Source organism: Urocitellus parryii, chromosome 3 (assembly GCF_045843805.1).
Source record: "Urocitellus parryii isolate mUroPar1 chromosome 3, mUroPar1.hap1, whole genome shotgun sequence".
Classification (NCBI taxonomy): Eukaryota; Metazoa; Chordata; class Mammalia; order Rodentia; family Sciuridae; genus Urocitellus; species Urocitellus parryii.
The window spans coordinates 215,792,176-215,808,362 of NC_135533.1; the positions used below are offsets into that span (position 1 = coordinate 215,792,176).

A 16,187-nucleotide genomic window follows, 5' to 3' on the forward strand; every position below is an offset into this window, starting at 1 on the left:
TGAGAATTGATATTAAAAAAATGTATAATGTAAAGGGAAAACCAGAGAATCTAGAAAGTGGTATAAAACTAGGATCTGAAGAAAATAGTAATGTTCCATATTATCTGGACAGTGAATACATTCATTTAAAATTCTCAGGGGGGAAAAAAGAGGCCTCTTATAAAACTAGGAATAGACTAATTCAACAAGATAAATATTACCTAACAGCCAAGCTGATACCAGTCTTTAGACTTACTAGAGTTAGGGGAAAAATCCAAAGAAGCCCAATATCATTCCTACTGAGTTTTTCTCTAGCCATCTGACCAATAAGACATGAAACTAGCTAGAATCGCAGTGAATGGAGCAGGAGAGGCTGAGGTGTAGCCCAGCGGGAGACCACCTGCTTAGCCCGCACAAAACCCCTAGCTGTTAAAAAAAAAAAAAATCATTGATTTGCAGAGTCTAGTTCAGGTAGGTAAACTGTGGCCCATGGGCCACTGGCTGCCTGGTTTATAAATGAACTTGTGTTGGAATATGACCGTATCCACCTGTTTACCTGTCATCCCCAGCTGCCTTTAAGCTATAGCAGAACTGGGCATGGGACAGGAGGTATGGCCTGCGATATATATGCTATCCAGCCATTTGTGGGAAAAGTGTGCTAACCCCCTTTCTAGTTTTTTTTGATTCCATGAAAACTTTAGACTGAGCAAGCATTTGGGGAAAGTAGATACAACATAAATAAACCCAAAGTTAGTATATTCTTACAATAATTAGAATATAAAAATAGAGAAGACCCCTTTTACAATTGCCATAAAACTTCAGTACCCTCGTGGTGTGATAACCCTATCTAGAAATACCTAGAAAGGCAACAACAGAGATTTTTTTTAAGTGATATATCAATTTTTACAAATTCGTGTGAACAAATGTGTTTTAAACCATTTGAAGTTCACCAGCAAACAGCCAGCTAGGGTAGATTATACGACACGACAGGTAGAAGGTTAATATCCTTAGACTTTTGTGTATGACCTTAGAGTCAAATGTCTAAATCACGTAAGATCCAAATGTCTGAATAAACAGTGTGGGAGTCACAGGAAGGAAGGCGCTAGAGAGTCACAGAAAATTAGACAAAGGACGAAGAGGGACGATTCCCAGGAGAGAGTCAAAGAACCCACCAGGAGAAGGGGATCGCCACATCCACAGGAGGAGCTTCAGATGTCAGTGGGTGATGCTGGGTTAAAATCTCAGGTTGAAACTTGGGGACTCTCGACTCTTAACCCTCAAGGTTGCTGAGGTTGTTCTGGAGCAGTGTCTCAGGGACCACCCGGTGTGAGAAGCACCAGTCAGTACGGTTCCCAGCCAGCAGTAGAGCCATACGTGTTAAGACGTGGAGGTTTCACATCCTCTTGAACCTAGTGACATTTTCTAAGAATCTACTTTTAGGAACTCCTGAGACAATCGGAGAAAGATGAAAGCAGTATTTGTAATAGTAAGACAAACTTGGGAGTACTTTTCAGGAGGGTGGTGGTGGATCAAATCCAGGGCCTCGTGCCTGCGCAGCATGTGCCTAGCACCGAGCCACGCTCCTGGCCCCCAGGGAGGACTCGCTGAAAAACCGGAGGCAGGCTACGTGAAGGGTGACTCATGCGTTAAGTGGAATATTTTATGGCCAATCAAGGTTTCCAAATTTCCTGCAGGGAGCACGTGCTCCCTTTATAATTGATTGGGGAAATCCCTGACCCTGAGAGAAAACACTGCAACCCTAGCCTACTTGGGACATTATGTTTTAAGGAAAATATTTAACGAATGCTTCCACCAGGACAAGCAAGTTGCACAATCCGCTTGAGCCTCCTCCTTACCACACAGAATATTTATAGGAAAAGTTATTGCTCAAAGGAAGCCAGGGGCCAGTTGCATTTCCTCAATTCTGAGACATAGTTCTTTAAGGGATGGGGAGAAGCATGTCACCTGGATGGCTGGTCTTGGAGTTGTTCTGACTCAACCCTGTGATAAGTCTTTTACCTGGATTAAAGCTTCCTTCCTCAAATGTTCTAGTACCTAGTACCCTACACCAGAATGAGGAAATTGATGGTGTGGGTCACAGCTTGGGCCACTGGGCAAATGCCCTGTGGCAGGTCTCTGGAATAGCTGGGCTCATGCCTGCTTTGGGCATCTTAATTTTTTTTTTTAACACTGACCCTGGTGGCCTATTTCTCTGCCAGTTGAAAACCTGGAATTGAGCATGTTGAAGGGACTCTGGGAGGTGGCTATGGCTGAGGGCCCTGGGGCCACCCCTCCCTGGCAGGGTGGGTCTGCCCTCCACTGAAGGTCTCCCAAGGTCCTCTGGGCGTAATTCTTGGCGATCCACATTTTAATCCACACCCCCTGCACCCCGTTCTTCTTGATTCCGCTTGGATTCTCTCCGTTGTCGTCCTATTTGAGTTGGTGATTGCGTGACCCCGTGTGTTTTGTCGCCTTTACAGACCGTCTCGGAAACGCAGGTCCCTGGGTGTCGAGGCGAATGTGACGGAGCCCGTGCCCTCGGCCCCGGCCCCGGCGCTCCCCAGCAGCTCCCCCAGCGCGCCCGCCAGCCAGGAGGAGCACAGGCCCTTTGAGAAGGTGGTCAACAAGGAGTCGCTGGTCATCTCGGGCCTGCGCCACTTCACCGGCTACCGCATCGAGCTGCAGGCCTGCAACCAGGACGCGCCCGAGGCGAGGTGCAGCGTGGCCGCCTACGTGAGCGCGCGCACCATGCCCGAAGGTGGGCGCGGGTGGAGCCGGCCGCTCCTTGGGGTTCTGTGTCCTGGTGGGTTGGTGTTTTGAGGTGGGTTCTGGTTGTGTGCCCAAGCCTGCCTCGGCCGCCCCAGTAGCTGGGGCCACAGGTCTGCGCCACCACACCCGGAGTGTTGGGTCTCTAATGACAAGAGTCACACGTAGCTGATTGTGTAAACCGCGGAAAATCCTCGTCAATGGGGAGAGAGAGAGTGGAATTAAGAATCGTGCCTGGCACTTAGAGCCCTGCAGAGAGCCGAGTCCCTGTGTTTCTTTCTCCATGACTGGGAACGGGCCTCCTCTAGGTGGGAGCACACAGTCTCTGGTTTTGATTTACATCTATTACTCATTTTCACGATTTGGCCAACTGCAGATAGAACGGATTCAGAACAAAAAAATGGCCCCAGTGCCGACTTCTTGTCCTGATGTGTCCCTTGTCATTGCTGCTTAAACAGCACAATGTGACAACGGGGTACACGGCGTTTACGCCATGAAGATTTTAAAGACAACTAGAGACCATTTAAAGCCCACTGGAGGGTGTGGGCAGACATCCTTCACTTCACAGAACCTCCACCTGCAGGTTTTGGTCCCTGTGGGGGGCCCTGGAACCCATCCCTCCTGTACTGAATGGCCACCGTGAGTGCGCACGCCCACGCTTGTGTGGAAGGAGAGAAGTTCATTTTAAGGAATTGGCTCCTGCAGTTTGGAAATCTGGATAAATCTAAACTCTACAGAGTTGGCCAGCAGGCTGGAAACCCCAGGGGAGGGTCACGGTTCAAGTCCAAAGACCATCTGTGGCCCAATTCCTCCTTGCCTGGGGGGCTTCCGCCTGTGTTCTCTCGAGGCCTTCGACTGACTGGACGAGGCCCACCCGCACTGTGGCCTGTCATCAGCTTTACTCAATTTACCCATGTAAATATTGATCTCATCCAAAAAGCAGCTTTTCAGAAGGACTCGGAACAATCTTCGGCCCATATCTGAGCACCATGTACTACATTGACACATAAAATTCATCATCACGTGTAGTAAGAAAGGTTGAATTTAGTCACCCCTAAATTCCTAAGATGAGCCCTGATTAGTCTTTTTATGTTTTCCCAGACCTTTATTTACTCAGATGGCTCCACCTGTACAATTTTTGTTCTTTTTTTTTTTTTTTTTTTTTTGTGACTACACAGAACATGAAATTTACCATCTTAGCCGGCACACTGACGTGCACAGTCCAGGGGCGTGAAGCACGTTCACACAGTACAACCCCGACAGCTCTCCTCTCCCCACACTTGAGCTCTGTCCCACGTCACACTGACCCTGTCCCGTCCCAGCCTGGCTCCTGCCTCGTTGCCTCCCATCTCTGTGGATCCCCAGACTCCAGTGGCCTCCTGTAGGTGGGGCCCCTGGTCTTTGCTAGTTTGTGCCTGGCTGATTTCACTTAGCCTGATGTCCTGCTATTTCGTCATGTTTTTGCATACTGCAGAACATTCTTCCTTTTAAAGGCAGAGTAATATTCCTGCAAATCGCTTTCAGCTCACTTTATGAGGAGGCTCGTGAAGCGGTGTCATGGGTCGATGGCATGGTATTTCAGCTGCGAGTGAGCCTGCATGTTTGGTTTAAAAGTCCTTTCTCAGTGGTCTGTCGGTGGCTGTGTTGAAATGTCCCACTTAAAAAGTAACACTTAGATGAGCGGCTTGACACACCTGTCCAAGTATTTCATTCAAATCTATGGGTTGAATTGGAATTGCTTCTTCAAAGTCTACGTGGTGTGACAACCCATTATGGTTACAAGGATCCTCCAGAAATGTATCAATTTGTCAAAGCACACATTTGTCATTCATGTTCAAAGTGCTTTTCACAAATCATCTATTTAAACCCAAAGAAAAATGCAGTCTAGTTTATAGCAGGCAATCGGTGTCAGTTTCCTAGTTTTAAGAACGTACAGTGGTCCGCCCTACCTAAGGGTTCTGCATGCCCCCATCAAACAACCACAGATGAAAAATATTTAGAAAAAATTTCCATTTGTCATAATTCCATAGAGTGCAGCGTAGTGATGTGCATTGTATGAGACAAGCCATCCAGCGGTTTAAAGTCTACAGAGGATGTACTTGGGTTCTGTGCAGATTGCACCACTTTGTAAGAGGGACTTGAGCATCTGTGGACTTTGAGATGGGGGGGGGTCCCGGGACCAGTTCTCCTCACGTGACCATCCTTATCAATACCATTGATGATGTATATGGGTATTTTATTGGTGGAAGCGCAGGAAGAGTCTAGGGAACACCTCTGACCCGTTTTTGCAATGTGTAGTGAGTGTGAAATGAGAGAAAAGGTAGGTGAAGAGAATAACCCAGAGACCTTTTCTGACCACCGTGGAGTCTGATAGCCCGTCCTCTGACGAGGAGCGGGACGTGGGGCAGTCAGTGTCACAGTGCCAAGCCGTCAGGTGGCAGCGGTGGGTGTGATCCGAGTTACAGCCCAGCCTCTAACTGCTGCTGCTTACAGCCAAGGCAGATGACATCGTCGGCCCTGTGACCCACGAAATCTTCGAGAACAACGTCGTTCACTTGATGTGGCAAGAGCCCAAGGAACCCAACGGTCTGATCGTGCTGTACGAAGTGAGCTACCGGCGCTACGGTGATGAGGTAAGGGTCTTGGCTTTGGGCTCACGCCATCCAGGTCCCCCCTTCCTCTGCCTTGGCTCTGGCCCAAGTGCTTCCCCCAGATACTGTCCTTAGGCTCAGAGCCACACAGCATGGCTGCCCACTGCTCCCACTTCTGTCCCCAGTCTCTCTCGCTGCCTTGAGCTGTGCCCTCCGAGTTGGGTGCAGGCTGCCTTTGGTCTGTGGGGCACAGTTTATTCACCCTGAACGGGGTGGAGGCAGCACAGTCTGATCTCCTGGAACTTTGAGAGTCCTCCCATAGCCAGGCCAGCCTCCCTCTGTGGCCCCTTGGGACCACATCTACTCTTGAAACCCAAATGTTCCACTCTAATGGGGACTTAGAGCCCATTGGCCTGCGGAGACCTGTGGAAAAGAATAAGGACACATGGAAACTACTTGTGGTCCTCCACTAAAAAACGTAAATTCTAGAAAATAGAAGTGCCCTTGCTGAAACAGTCATCTTTACCAGTCAGGGGGGGGTCGTATTTGCCCTTTTTGGACACCCATTTTTACTTTATTGAAGAAATCTTTGTGGTGCTGGTGCTGGTGCTGGGATCTAGCCCAGAGCTTCGCACGTGCTGGGCCAGTGAGCGCACCACACTCAGCCTTGTCCGCAGCATGACACCCGTCCCTTCCCTCAGGGCTCGGCTGGTCTTATGTTGGCACAGACCTAACGTGTGCTGAATCCACACTCAGAAGTGGCTTCCTTTGGCCTAACACCGTCTGCCCCTATAGCCTTTGGGATCAGTGCATACTGGCTACACAGGGTTTAATTTGCCACGGAACCATTGTTTCTTTATAGACATTTTGGTGGCCTTGAGTTTCCCTGTTCTAGGTAAAATGCTAATTTTATCTGCAAAGCATTTTAGCTCTTTGCCTAAATAGCTTAAGGTGTTCCTGTCAACTTCTGCTGTATAATACGCTGCCCCAGAAGGCACAGGTTGAAGACATTTATTCTTTCTCTCTATGCTGAGGGTCCTTCTGGTGTTTCTTTTGCCCTGAGCTGGTTTGACTGGGGCTGGTGGTCTCACTGACATCTGGCTCACCTGGGGCACTTGGGGCCCCACCTCAGGTGATCTCTAGCAGGCTGGTCCAGACACTTTTCAAGCCTCTGTTTGCATAACTTTGCAAATGTCCATTAGCCAAAGTGTGTCCTGTTGCCAAACCCAGAATCGGCATGAGAAGGGGCTGCTCACGATTTCATAGATACAGGGAAGTGTGATTCACTTATATTATCCTGTAAGCATTAATCCCATTGTCCTAAAACAAAAGTGATTCAAATTTGGATTAGTCCCCTTTTCCTTACTGTAGACAAGCACCTGAGGCTGGATAACTTCATAAAGAAAACAGGTTTATATAAAGCTCACAGTTCTGGAGGTTTGAAGGACTGAATCTGGTGGTGGTCCTTTGTTGACAAAGTCCCAACCAGACATGGGGCGTCGCATGGTGAGACGCAGGGAGTATGCGTATGTCTGTGGGTCTTGTCTCTCTCCTCCTCATGAAGTCACCAATATTTTACCATGGGGGCTCCACCCCGTGACCTTATCTAATCCACTCTCCTCCAGAAGATCCACCTCTAAACGCAGTGGTCAGAATAAGTTTCCATCCTCTTATTACCTCTCAAGGGGGATGCAATTTCAACTCACAAAGCCTTTCCCCTATTATTTGAATGTTTTTGTGTGTCCCCCACAAATGTATTTAAATAATAGGGAAAAAGCTTTAAGAGCAAGAGTTTTATCACCAGCAAAAGAATATAAGTCATCAAATGGTGTCTATCTCCTGGAGAGTGGATACACAGAATGTGGCATAAAACTGGTGATGTACACCATTTTAAATGGTGTTTGGAATGACTTTTGTCCATGTAAAGCAGACGTTGAGATTACAGCATCTGAATTTTAGATCCTTTGTGCTGTTATCCCCCACCTTCCACCAACAGTTGAGAACTCCCCTTCTCCCCCATTTAAACTAGCCTAAGACAGAGGGAAAACTCCTTTGTTTCCATGGCTGGATCCAGGATTCCTTCCTGTGGGTTGCATCGTAATGTTCCTGGCTGGCCTTTTGTGGTCACAGTTATTCCAAATCGAGAGAGAGAGAGAGAGAGAGAGAGAGAGAGAGAGAGAGAGAGAGAGGGAGAGGGGGAGGGGGAGGGGGAGGGGGAGGGGGGAGGGAGGGGGAGGGGGGAGGGAGGGGGAGAGGTAGAGAGAGAGAGAGAGAGAGAGAGGGAGGTAGGTAGGTAGGTAGGTTACAGCCACCTTCTTAATAACCTTTCTGTAGACACTTGATCATTTCCAACTTTGTCCTTAATTGCCTACTGTTTTGACCAAGAAAAAGGTGGCATGAAACTTATTTATATATATTCACGATTCCCACGGTGGGAGAGAAGTGCCATCCTTGAGGAATTCATCTCTAGACTTCCAGTGGATGCCTGGGGTTGTGGATGGTACGGATCCCTAGGTATGCGGGGTTTTCCAGGCATGTGTACCTGTGATAAAGTCTAACCTACAAATTAGGTACCATATGAGGTGCCAACAATAATTAATAATAAAACGGAACAGTTATAACAACGTGCTTTAATAAGTCACATAAAACGTGAGTTGTGCATTTCTGAAAATTTCCACTGAACATCTCAGCCTGTGGGTGACCTTCAATAAGCGAACCCAGGTCGGGACGGGGCACCACTGTAGGTCTTGCCCCATTTACAGAACTCTCTCCAGCATCGGCGGGTAACTTTTTCCTCCCTTTTGCTAGTTGAGTAGACAGACTGCCTCTACTTGATGGCTTTGCTTCATCCTTAAACCACGTGTCCAAATCGTTTGTCCTTCACCACTTCTCCTGCCTGCCCTCTGGGTACTCTGTCCCTAGGGGTTAGCTTCTGGCCCCAAATCTGGCTTCTTTCTCCCTCCTGGGATCAAGGAACCAATACTGACACTGAGAGTTCACTGAGCAGTGAAGGGGGTTGACTCATGGCCAGAGAGCAGCAGAAGAAAAGATTGACTCATAAATCATCTTCTCCCCAAACAAAGGATGAGGGTCCTTATTATAAGAGTGAATGGAGCAGGGGGGATTTTAGTTACCGAGTGGAGGATTATTTATGACTTTCTACTGTGAGGAGGCTGGGCCCGACCTTCCTTTAATCTTATATGGGCCAGTTCCATAGGCTGAAGGTGGACAGGCCAAGATGGCGCCGGGGTGGGTGCTCCTCTAGGGTAATGTGTGACAATGAGGTGGTCATGAGTCTGGGGTGAGTAAGAGGTCAACATCTCTTAAGGCTGGAGCTGGCCTTGCCCGGCTCCATCCTGCATCCTGCTCTCTGCTGTCCCTGGCTCTGCAGGCTGGTCTTATCTGAAGCCACCCCTGCTTGGTGAAGAGGAGAGGCTTTCCGGGAGTCGAGGGCTGGCTGTCTGGTGACGTGGGACGCCCCCTCCAGGGAAGGATCGTCAGTGTTCGGTGCGCGGGCGTGCTGATATCTTTTGGATTTTTCGTCCCCTTTCTGTTATTTGCACAACGTTTTACGCAACCGGCTTCACCCTTGGTCTGGTTTCGGTTCTCCTTTTGCATGTTTTGTTGTGGTGACGGTGGAGGGCGCTTGCCAGGCTCTGGATCTCTCCATCCGGTGCCCTTCCTGCTCCCGCCCCTCAAGGTGTCTGGGTAGGCCACTCGCTGCAGGGAAGGCCCTGCCCCTGCTCCTGATAGCAGCTCTGGGGTTTCTATATTTGCTTATTTGTCCCCTTCTACTTGGTGACTCATTCTACTTGGAAAAACCTTTGGACTAGAGTCCCCGCCCCTGCCCCTGCCAATGGGCCAGTTTGTTTTCTTGCTATGATTGTCACATGATAAGCACCGGAGATTGTACATTTCTGTCTCTTCCCCACCCTCCTCCTCCCCAAATTCTCCGTTCTGCACACGCTCTGCTCTGCTCTGCTAGCCATGGGGCTGTTTTGGAAAGTTTTTGAGTTTTGGCCTGATGCTTGCGGGTCGCCCCGACAGATAGCCCAGAGAGGCTCCTGTCTCTCCTGACAAGTCCTGGTTTATCTCTAGCTACGTGCTGCTGCTGGGGTGTGGGCCCTGCTTTATTTATGTCTTTTCCTAACAGACATTTGGGTAGACTCCAGTTCTTTTCATGATGATGAAAAAAATATATCAAAAGTCAGTCCATGGGAAGGAAAGGGCTGTTTTTTTTTTGTTTTTTTTTTTTTAAACCTGTCCTTAGACATTGAACTGTTTGGTTCTGCTGGGGCAGGGGCTGGGAGGTGTGAAAAAGATGGAGATGGCCGACCCCCAGGACCCTCACTCCGGCCGGACACTGACTTTGCTGAAGGTCTGGCAGAAACTGCCCCACAGTGGGCGACCTCAAGGAGAAGTCCAGACGGTTCTGAGTTTGAGGGTTGACCTGCCACCGAGCAGTGTGAGGTCCAGCCTGTCCTGCAGGCCACATGTGGCTGCCTCCTGCTGCTCTCGGCCCCTGAGCTGCGGATCACCTTTACATTTAAATTGGGGAAAAAGCCAAAGAATAAGGAGAGATGTTAAGGGAAGGTGCAGAGGTTCATCTAGGACAGGTAAGCTTCAGGGACCTATTCCCTGAGTAGTGACCGTATGTGATATTTCAAAATACTGAGGAATGGATGTGGGGTAGGAGGGGGGAGGCAGAGGGAGGTGGGATAACGGGCCCCCAAACCCCTCTGGGTAGGAGGGGTAAGTTCTAGTGGTCACTCACAGGGGAGGGACTGTTGAGAGCAGCTCATTTTATGCTTTACACAGAACTAGGAGAGAGAGTTTGAAGTTCTCAACACAGATGATCAATGTTTAAGGAGAGACAAATGCTGGCCACCCCGAGGTGACCCCTGCAGTTGGCACGGCACACACAGGTTGAATCATCACCCCAGACGTCATGAATGCGTGGCGTTACAATGTGATCACGGACTTTTAAAAATTAAACTAAAAAGGAATACATACAAAGTGTTCTCACAGAAAGACACTGTCAGCGTGAGGTGACACTTGTTTGTTGGCCTGCTTTAATCTCTCTAGGCGCATACACATAATGGCACACGGTGCCCACAAATACATGCCCTAGTGCCCCTTTAAAACAGGGTAATTGTCAAAGAATATTTTATGACACAGGAAAAGCACACAAAGCTCGACTTTCGGGGTCCCCTGAGTTTTGCTGGGACTCTGCCGTCCTGTTTGTGGGGGGTACAGATTTGCTGGTGGCTCTTATGTGGCAAAGTCAGATCTGCTCTGAGGAGTGAGAATGTTCAGCATCGAGCAGTTGGCCGTGACCGCGATGCGTCGTTCACAACTTGGGTGCCCCAGGTGTGCAGAACTCAGTGGCCCCGTCTCCTTCCTCCTAGGAGCTGCATCTCTGTGTCTCCCGGAAGCACTTTGCTCTGGAGAGGGGCTGCAGGCTGCGTGGGCTGTCACCAGGGAACTACAGCGTGCGCATCCGGGCCACCTCCCTGGCAGGCAACGGCTCCTGGACAGAAGCCACTTATTTCTACGTGACCGATTATCGTAAGTTTCCTTGGCAACCTCAGGTGGTTGGGTCTGGGCTTGGCACTGTGGGCATGGTAGGACTTTTCTAGTGAATGACCCCTGGGGAGGTAGGAATGCCGGCCTGACCTTGACCCTTGTTCCACCCGCTGCTGCTGTGTACCTAAGGCTGAGTATTTGCCCTCTCTGAGCCTGCACCTGGTGCTCTGTATTTGTAGGATCCACATCTCAGAGTCGGCCAATCATAAATTGAAAATAAAAGAAAAAATCATATCCACAGTGAATGTGCAGATTTTTTCCTTATTTCCCCTAAAACAATAACAACATTGACATAGCCTTGACATTGTATCAGGTGTCCTAAGTCATCCTGAGATGAATTAAAGTCTGTGGGAGGATGCACATAGATTCTATGCGAATACTGTGCCATTTTATATAAAGACTTGAACATCCATGGAGTTTGATAGCCACAGGGGGTCCTGGCACCCATCCCCTCAGATACCGAGGCACAGGTGCAACAGGGAAGTAACAGGACCCACGTCAGGAGGTCGAGGGAGTTTCCATGCCATGGAGCCACCGTCCAGGGCTGTCACAGGGCACCCTGTGGACACATTGGTTTCCACTACTGGTGTTTACCATCTTTGTTAATAGATGGGCCACGTACCCCGGGGAGAGGCAGAACGGGCCTTCTCTACCCTTTGGGTACAGCAATGAACAGCAAGCAAGAAGTGAGCCAGCCCCTGAGGACTGTGGGGAAGGGGCAGCCGGCTGATCAGGCTGTGCTTCCCTGAGGTGTTGACATCTTGATCAAGATCTTGAAGAAAGAATACATAGAGGCCAAGGGGGAGATGGGTTGAGCGTGCATGTGGCAGGAGCCCACATGCACGTGTGGACACAGGCATGAGCAAAGCGATTTGGAGGGAGGGAAGATTCTGAGCTGGGTGGGGACGGGACTTCTCTCTCGGCTGGGTTTCACGTGCTGGGCACCATGAGGGTGCAGAAGTGTCAAGTGATTCTTGCTGGGCTGGCTCAGGTCAGGGTCAGGGTCAGGGTCAGGGTGAACATGCTGATGTTCTGCAAATCCATCCAGTCCAATCCAGAGTTAGCAAACAGCCTACAAGCTTACGCACATGATGGTCTCCAACAAGACACCCTCACATCAGACACTAGCTGCAAGCTTGAGGGCCCCAGGTCACCTGCACTTTGATCCAACTACTTACAAATTTGGGGGTTCACATGACCCCCTTGGATCTTAGTGTGGGTCCCTGGCTGACCACCTGGATTCTGTGCTTGTGAAGCCGCCCTGGGTGGGGAAGAGAAGGCTGGTCTAGGGAGGGGCTGCGGCAGGGGGTTTCAGGAACATAGGCTCTGAGCCCTGCTCAGCCAAGTGGTGTTTCAGGATTATGGGGGGGGGGAAGGGGGGGTCTGAGTAACCAGCAGAGAGAGGCTCAAGGTCAAGTATGGCTCCAAACTGTGATTTTTGATGTGAACCACATATTTTCTCATTCTCTTTTCTTATTTTTTTCAGTAGATGTGCCATCAAATATTGCCAAAATCATCATTGGCCCCCTCTCTTTGTCTTTCTCTTCAGTGTTGTGATTGGAAGCATTTACCTATTCTTGAGAAAAAGGTGAGTGCGGTGGTGTGCCGGTAAATGGTCAACAACTGGCTCTCGGGGCGGGGGGCGGGGATATGCCTGGGATGCAGATAGGGGTATAGCTAAGTTTATTATAAATTCCATCTTTTATTGCCCTTCCAAATCACTATGGGATGTACAACGTGCAATTTACAGGTAATAATCTTAATATGTAATATTCTTGATCGAGAATTTCCCCTCTCCCGTTGATTCTTAATGCTTTTGTTGATTCCCCCCCCCCCCCCAAACCTGCATACCCATAGCCAGCCTATGGTTGCCATCAATGAACAAGTATAGCTACAACATAAGTGTTGATTTTTTTTTTTTTTTGCATTAAAGAGTCAGACCAAAATTAAGTAAGAAATGTATTTTCATCAACGGCATGAGCAACACCTTTGCTGAAGCATGGTTTTTAAATCCTGGAAGAATATCATCTCAACTTTTGTGGGTTGTGAGCAATGTTGGGTACTGAAATGACCCACTGTCAAGTTGAATCTGTATTATTAGTAATACTTTATCCATTGCTTTTTTAAGTTGGGAACAAACAACAGAAAGTTAGATCCATTCCTGGGGCCAGGGTTGTGACTCAGTGGCAGAGCGCTAGCCTAGCATGTGTGAGGCACTGGATTCGATTCCTGGCACCACATAAAAATAGAAACAAATAAAATAAAGGTATTGTGTCCACCTACAACTAAGGAAAAAAAAACCCTAAATCCATTCCAACTTGTAGTGTTTGCCCATTTCTGAGGTTGTAAATGTCTCCCACGGTGGCCAGTTCAAGACCTAGGGTGGGTGCCGTGAGTCTCACGCTGCTCGGCTTCGGTTTTTCCCTCCAGGCAGCCAGATGGGCCGATGGGACCTCTCTATGCTTCTTCAAACCCCGAGTACCTCAGCGCCAGTGACGGTGAGTACCATCCCCTTCCCTAATGGGTGAGGATCCCACCAAGGGAGGGCTGAGGACAGCCTGTCACCTCAAACAGGGCAAGGAAGGCCTCCTTGCTCCCTGGAGCTTGCCCACCTGCCCTCACTGCGGAGACTCCGTTCCTACGAGCCGTGCAGCGGCTGCTGTCTGATTCCTGCCTGGGTGGGAGGACGGAGCTGTTCTGGGACCTCTGGGCCGGGGGAAGAGGCTGAGGACCTGGGGCTGCAGCATGGGGTGTGCAGCTGGAGTGGCCACTGAGGGTCAGGGACAGAACTCCGAACTCATCCTCCAACCTGGGGGGTGGGGATTGGAAGTTAAAATGGGAGACCAAGGAGGCGAGAGCCAGGGAGAGGAGGGGGCGAGTGGTGGCGGGTGAATGCTGGGGACACGTCTGCTCTTTGTGGCAGCTTCCATGAGGGGCTTTGTGTTCCCAGCTGCAAGGGAGGGCTAGTTCCAACTCCTCCGTGGGGCAGCGACACCTGCCCTGTTCTTGGTCACATGTTCAATGCCTGACAGAGTCCTGGGTCACAGGGACGTGAGCATTTGCAGGGGACTCAGGCACGGGAGGTGGCCGGCCCCTGGGGATCAGCCGAGGGTGCCGTGTGGATAAGTGAGGAGTAGTGTTCCCCTCTTCTGTGTATGTGCCGGACGAATGGGAGGTGCCCCGGGAGAAGATCACCCTCCTGCGGGAGCTGGGGCAGGGCTCCTTCGGCATGGTGTACGAGGGCAATGCCAAGGACATCATCAAGGGCGAGGCGGAGACCCGGGTGGCCGTGAAGACCGTCAACGAGGCAGCCAGTCTCCGGGAGCGGATCGAGTTCCTCAACGAGGCCTCGGTCATGAAGGGCTTCACCTGCCATCATGTGGTAGGTCTGCCTCCTCTCATGCCCTTGCCCTTGCCCTACTGCCTCCTACCACAGACTGCCAAGGACACTGGATGTGGACCTGCCCATCTTCCCCTGCACCCTCCATCCCAAAGATGGGGAAGGGGCTCCTTCATGCCCCCTCTCCCACCTCACCTGGAACCAGACTCTCTCTCTGTACCATTGTTTTCCAGAACTTTCCATCACTTTCTGGAATCTTCCTGCACTTTCCAGAACTTTTCATCTCTCTGGATCTTTTATTGCTTTTCCATCACCACCTGGAATCCTTTCTGTCTTCCCTCTTCCTGGCTCTTTGTAGCCCTTGGTAACCTGGCACATGCCCCGTGTGCTTGGGAACATTAAGGGGGTGGGCTTTGCCTTGGGGTGTCTGTTTGCTCCCCACACCAGGGCTGATCATGCTCCATCTGGGCACAGGGTACCGAGTGTGCCGTAGGCACCAGGCAGAGAGACCACGGTGAGTTGAAATCATCCCACAGACTCTCACCCGAGAACCCCTTTCTCTGCAGGTCCGCCTCCTGGGGGTGGTGTCCAAGGGCCAGCCCACGCTGGTGGTGATGGAGCTGATGGCTCACGGAGACCTGAAGAGCTACCTCCGCTCTCTGAGGCCGGAGGCCGAGGTGAGCTGCCTCTAGACCCCGGCAGAGCGCCCGCTCCTGGCTGCGGGTACCAGGGTGGCTGAACATGAACCCCTGTTTCCACTGTAGAATAACCCCGGTCGCCCTCCCCCGACTCTGCAAGAGGTGATTCAGATGGCAGCAGAGATCGCAGATGGGATGGCATACTTGAATGCCAAGAAGTTTGTGCACCGGGACCTGGCAGCTCGAAACTGCATGGTTGCTCACGATTTTACTGTCAAAATTGGAGGTTTGTCTTTGGATCTTTCTTTCTGCTTTGAAATGTCTGGCCTGGCTGGTTCAGGTTCAGGGGGCAGCTCTCCAGGATAAGTTCTCAGATCTTGTCTACAGTGTCAGGGCTGGGGAGGGGCCCAGTCTTCCACTGGTATTTAGTCATATTTATGGATGAACTCACCCCTTCGCTTCTTTCAAAAATTCCTTGTGCTTGGTAGGCGCTGCCACCTTAGTGGGTGCTGGAGGTGCCACTAGACTCAATCACTGTGGTCTGCAGCCGTCATCTGCATTATCTAGCACAGCGTGGTCTATGTCCCCATTTACATTTCAATTAAGTGAAAGTAAAATTCCAGTCCATTGGTTACTGGCCACATTCGGGTGTTTGACAGCCACCTGAGCCTGTGGCCACCACATTGGACAACACAGACCATATCCATCCATAATGGTGGGGCTGCTCCAGAAAAGTAGTAAAGAATTTCACACTGTGTGGACGAGACGAGGAAGGGAGGGCAAAGAACAGTGAAGGGAGTAGAGTCCCCGGGGGGGGGGGGGGGGGGGGGGAGAAGCCTCGGGGAGAGTCCAGTTCAGGAAACATCGCTCTCTGTAGGAAGGTGACGTTCCAGCTGCATCTGGCAGGATGAGTGAGAGTGTCCAGGAGAGGGGATAGCGCATGCAAAGGCCCTGAGGCTGGAAAGATGGTTTGGGGTCTGAATAAGATGGATATGGGGGACCAGAGGAGCAGGAGAGGTATGTGAGCTGAGAGGCCAGAACCACACCTGGAGGGGCCTTGCAAGTCACAGAATGTCACCTGGTAGGATACAAGTGGGAAACATGACCCTGCTTATGATCTCAAGAACATTCTTCTGGATTAGCAATGGGAACAGGAAGGAAAATGATTCGGTTTATGATCCCAAGAGATTCTCGCCGTATGTAATGGTGATGCCTATGATCCCAGGGGCCTGGGAAGCTGAGGCAGGAGGAGGGCGGGTTCAAGGCCCATCTTCCTGGGGGTGTAGC

General features: G+C 50.4%; 1 protein-coding gene across 1 annotated transcript in view; it reads left to right on the forward strand.

The window, feature by feature from the left end:
- The window catches only part of Insr (insulin receptor), a 113,438-nt gene extending 98,172 nt beyond the window's left edge, over positions 1-15,266 (forward strand). Inside the window, 9 exon segments of the mRNA XM_077796592.1 lie at positions 2,460-2,737; positions 5,239-5,378; positions 10,745-10,904; positions 12,409-12,450; positions 12,453-12,510; positions 13,353-13,420; positions 14,060-14,304; positions 14,829-14,939; positions 15,027-15,266. Of these exon segments, the coding sequence (XP_077652718.1) occupies positions 2,460-2,737; positions 5,239-5,378; positions 10,745-10,904; positions 12,409-12,450; positions 12,453-12,510; positions 13,353-13,420; positions 14,060-14,304; positions 14,829-14,939; positions 15,027-15,266 (1,342 nt within the window).
- The last annotated feature ends 921 nt before the right edge of the window (positions 15,267-16,187 follow it).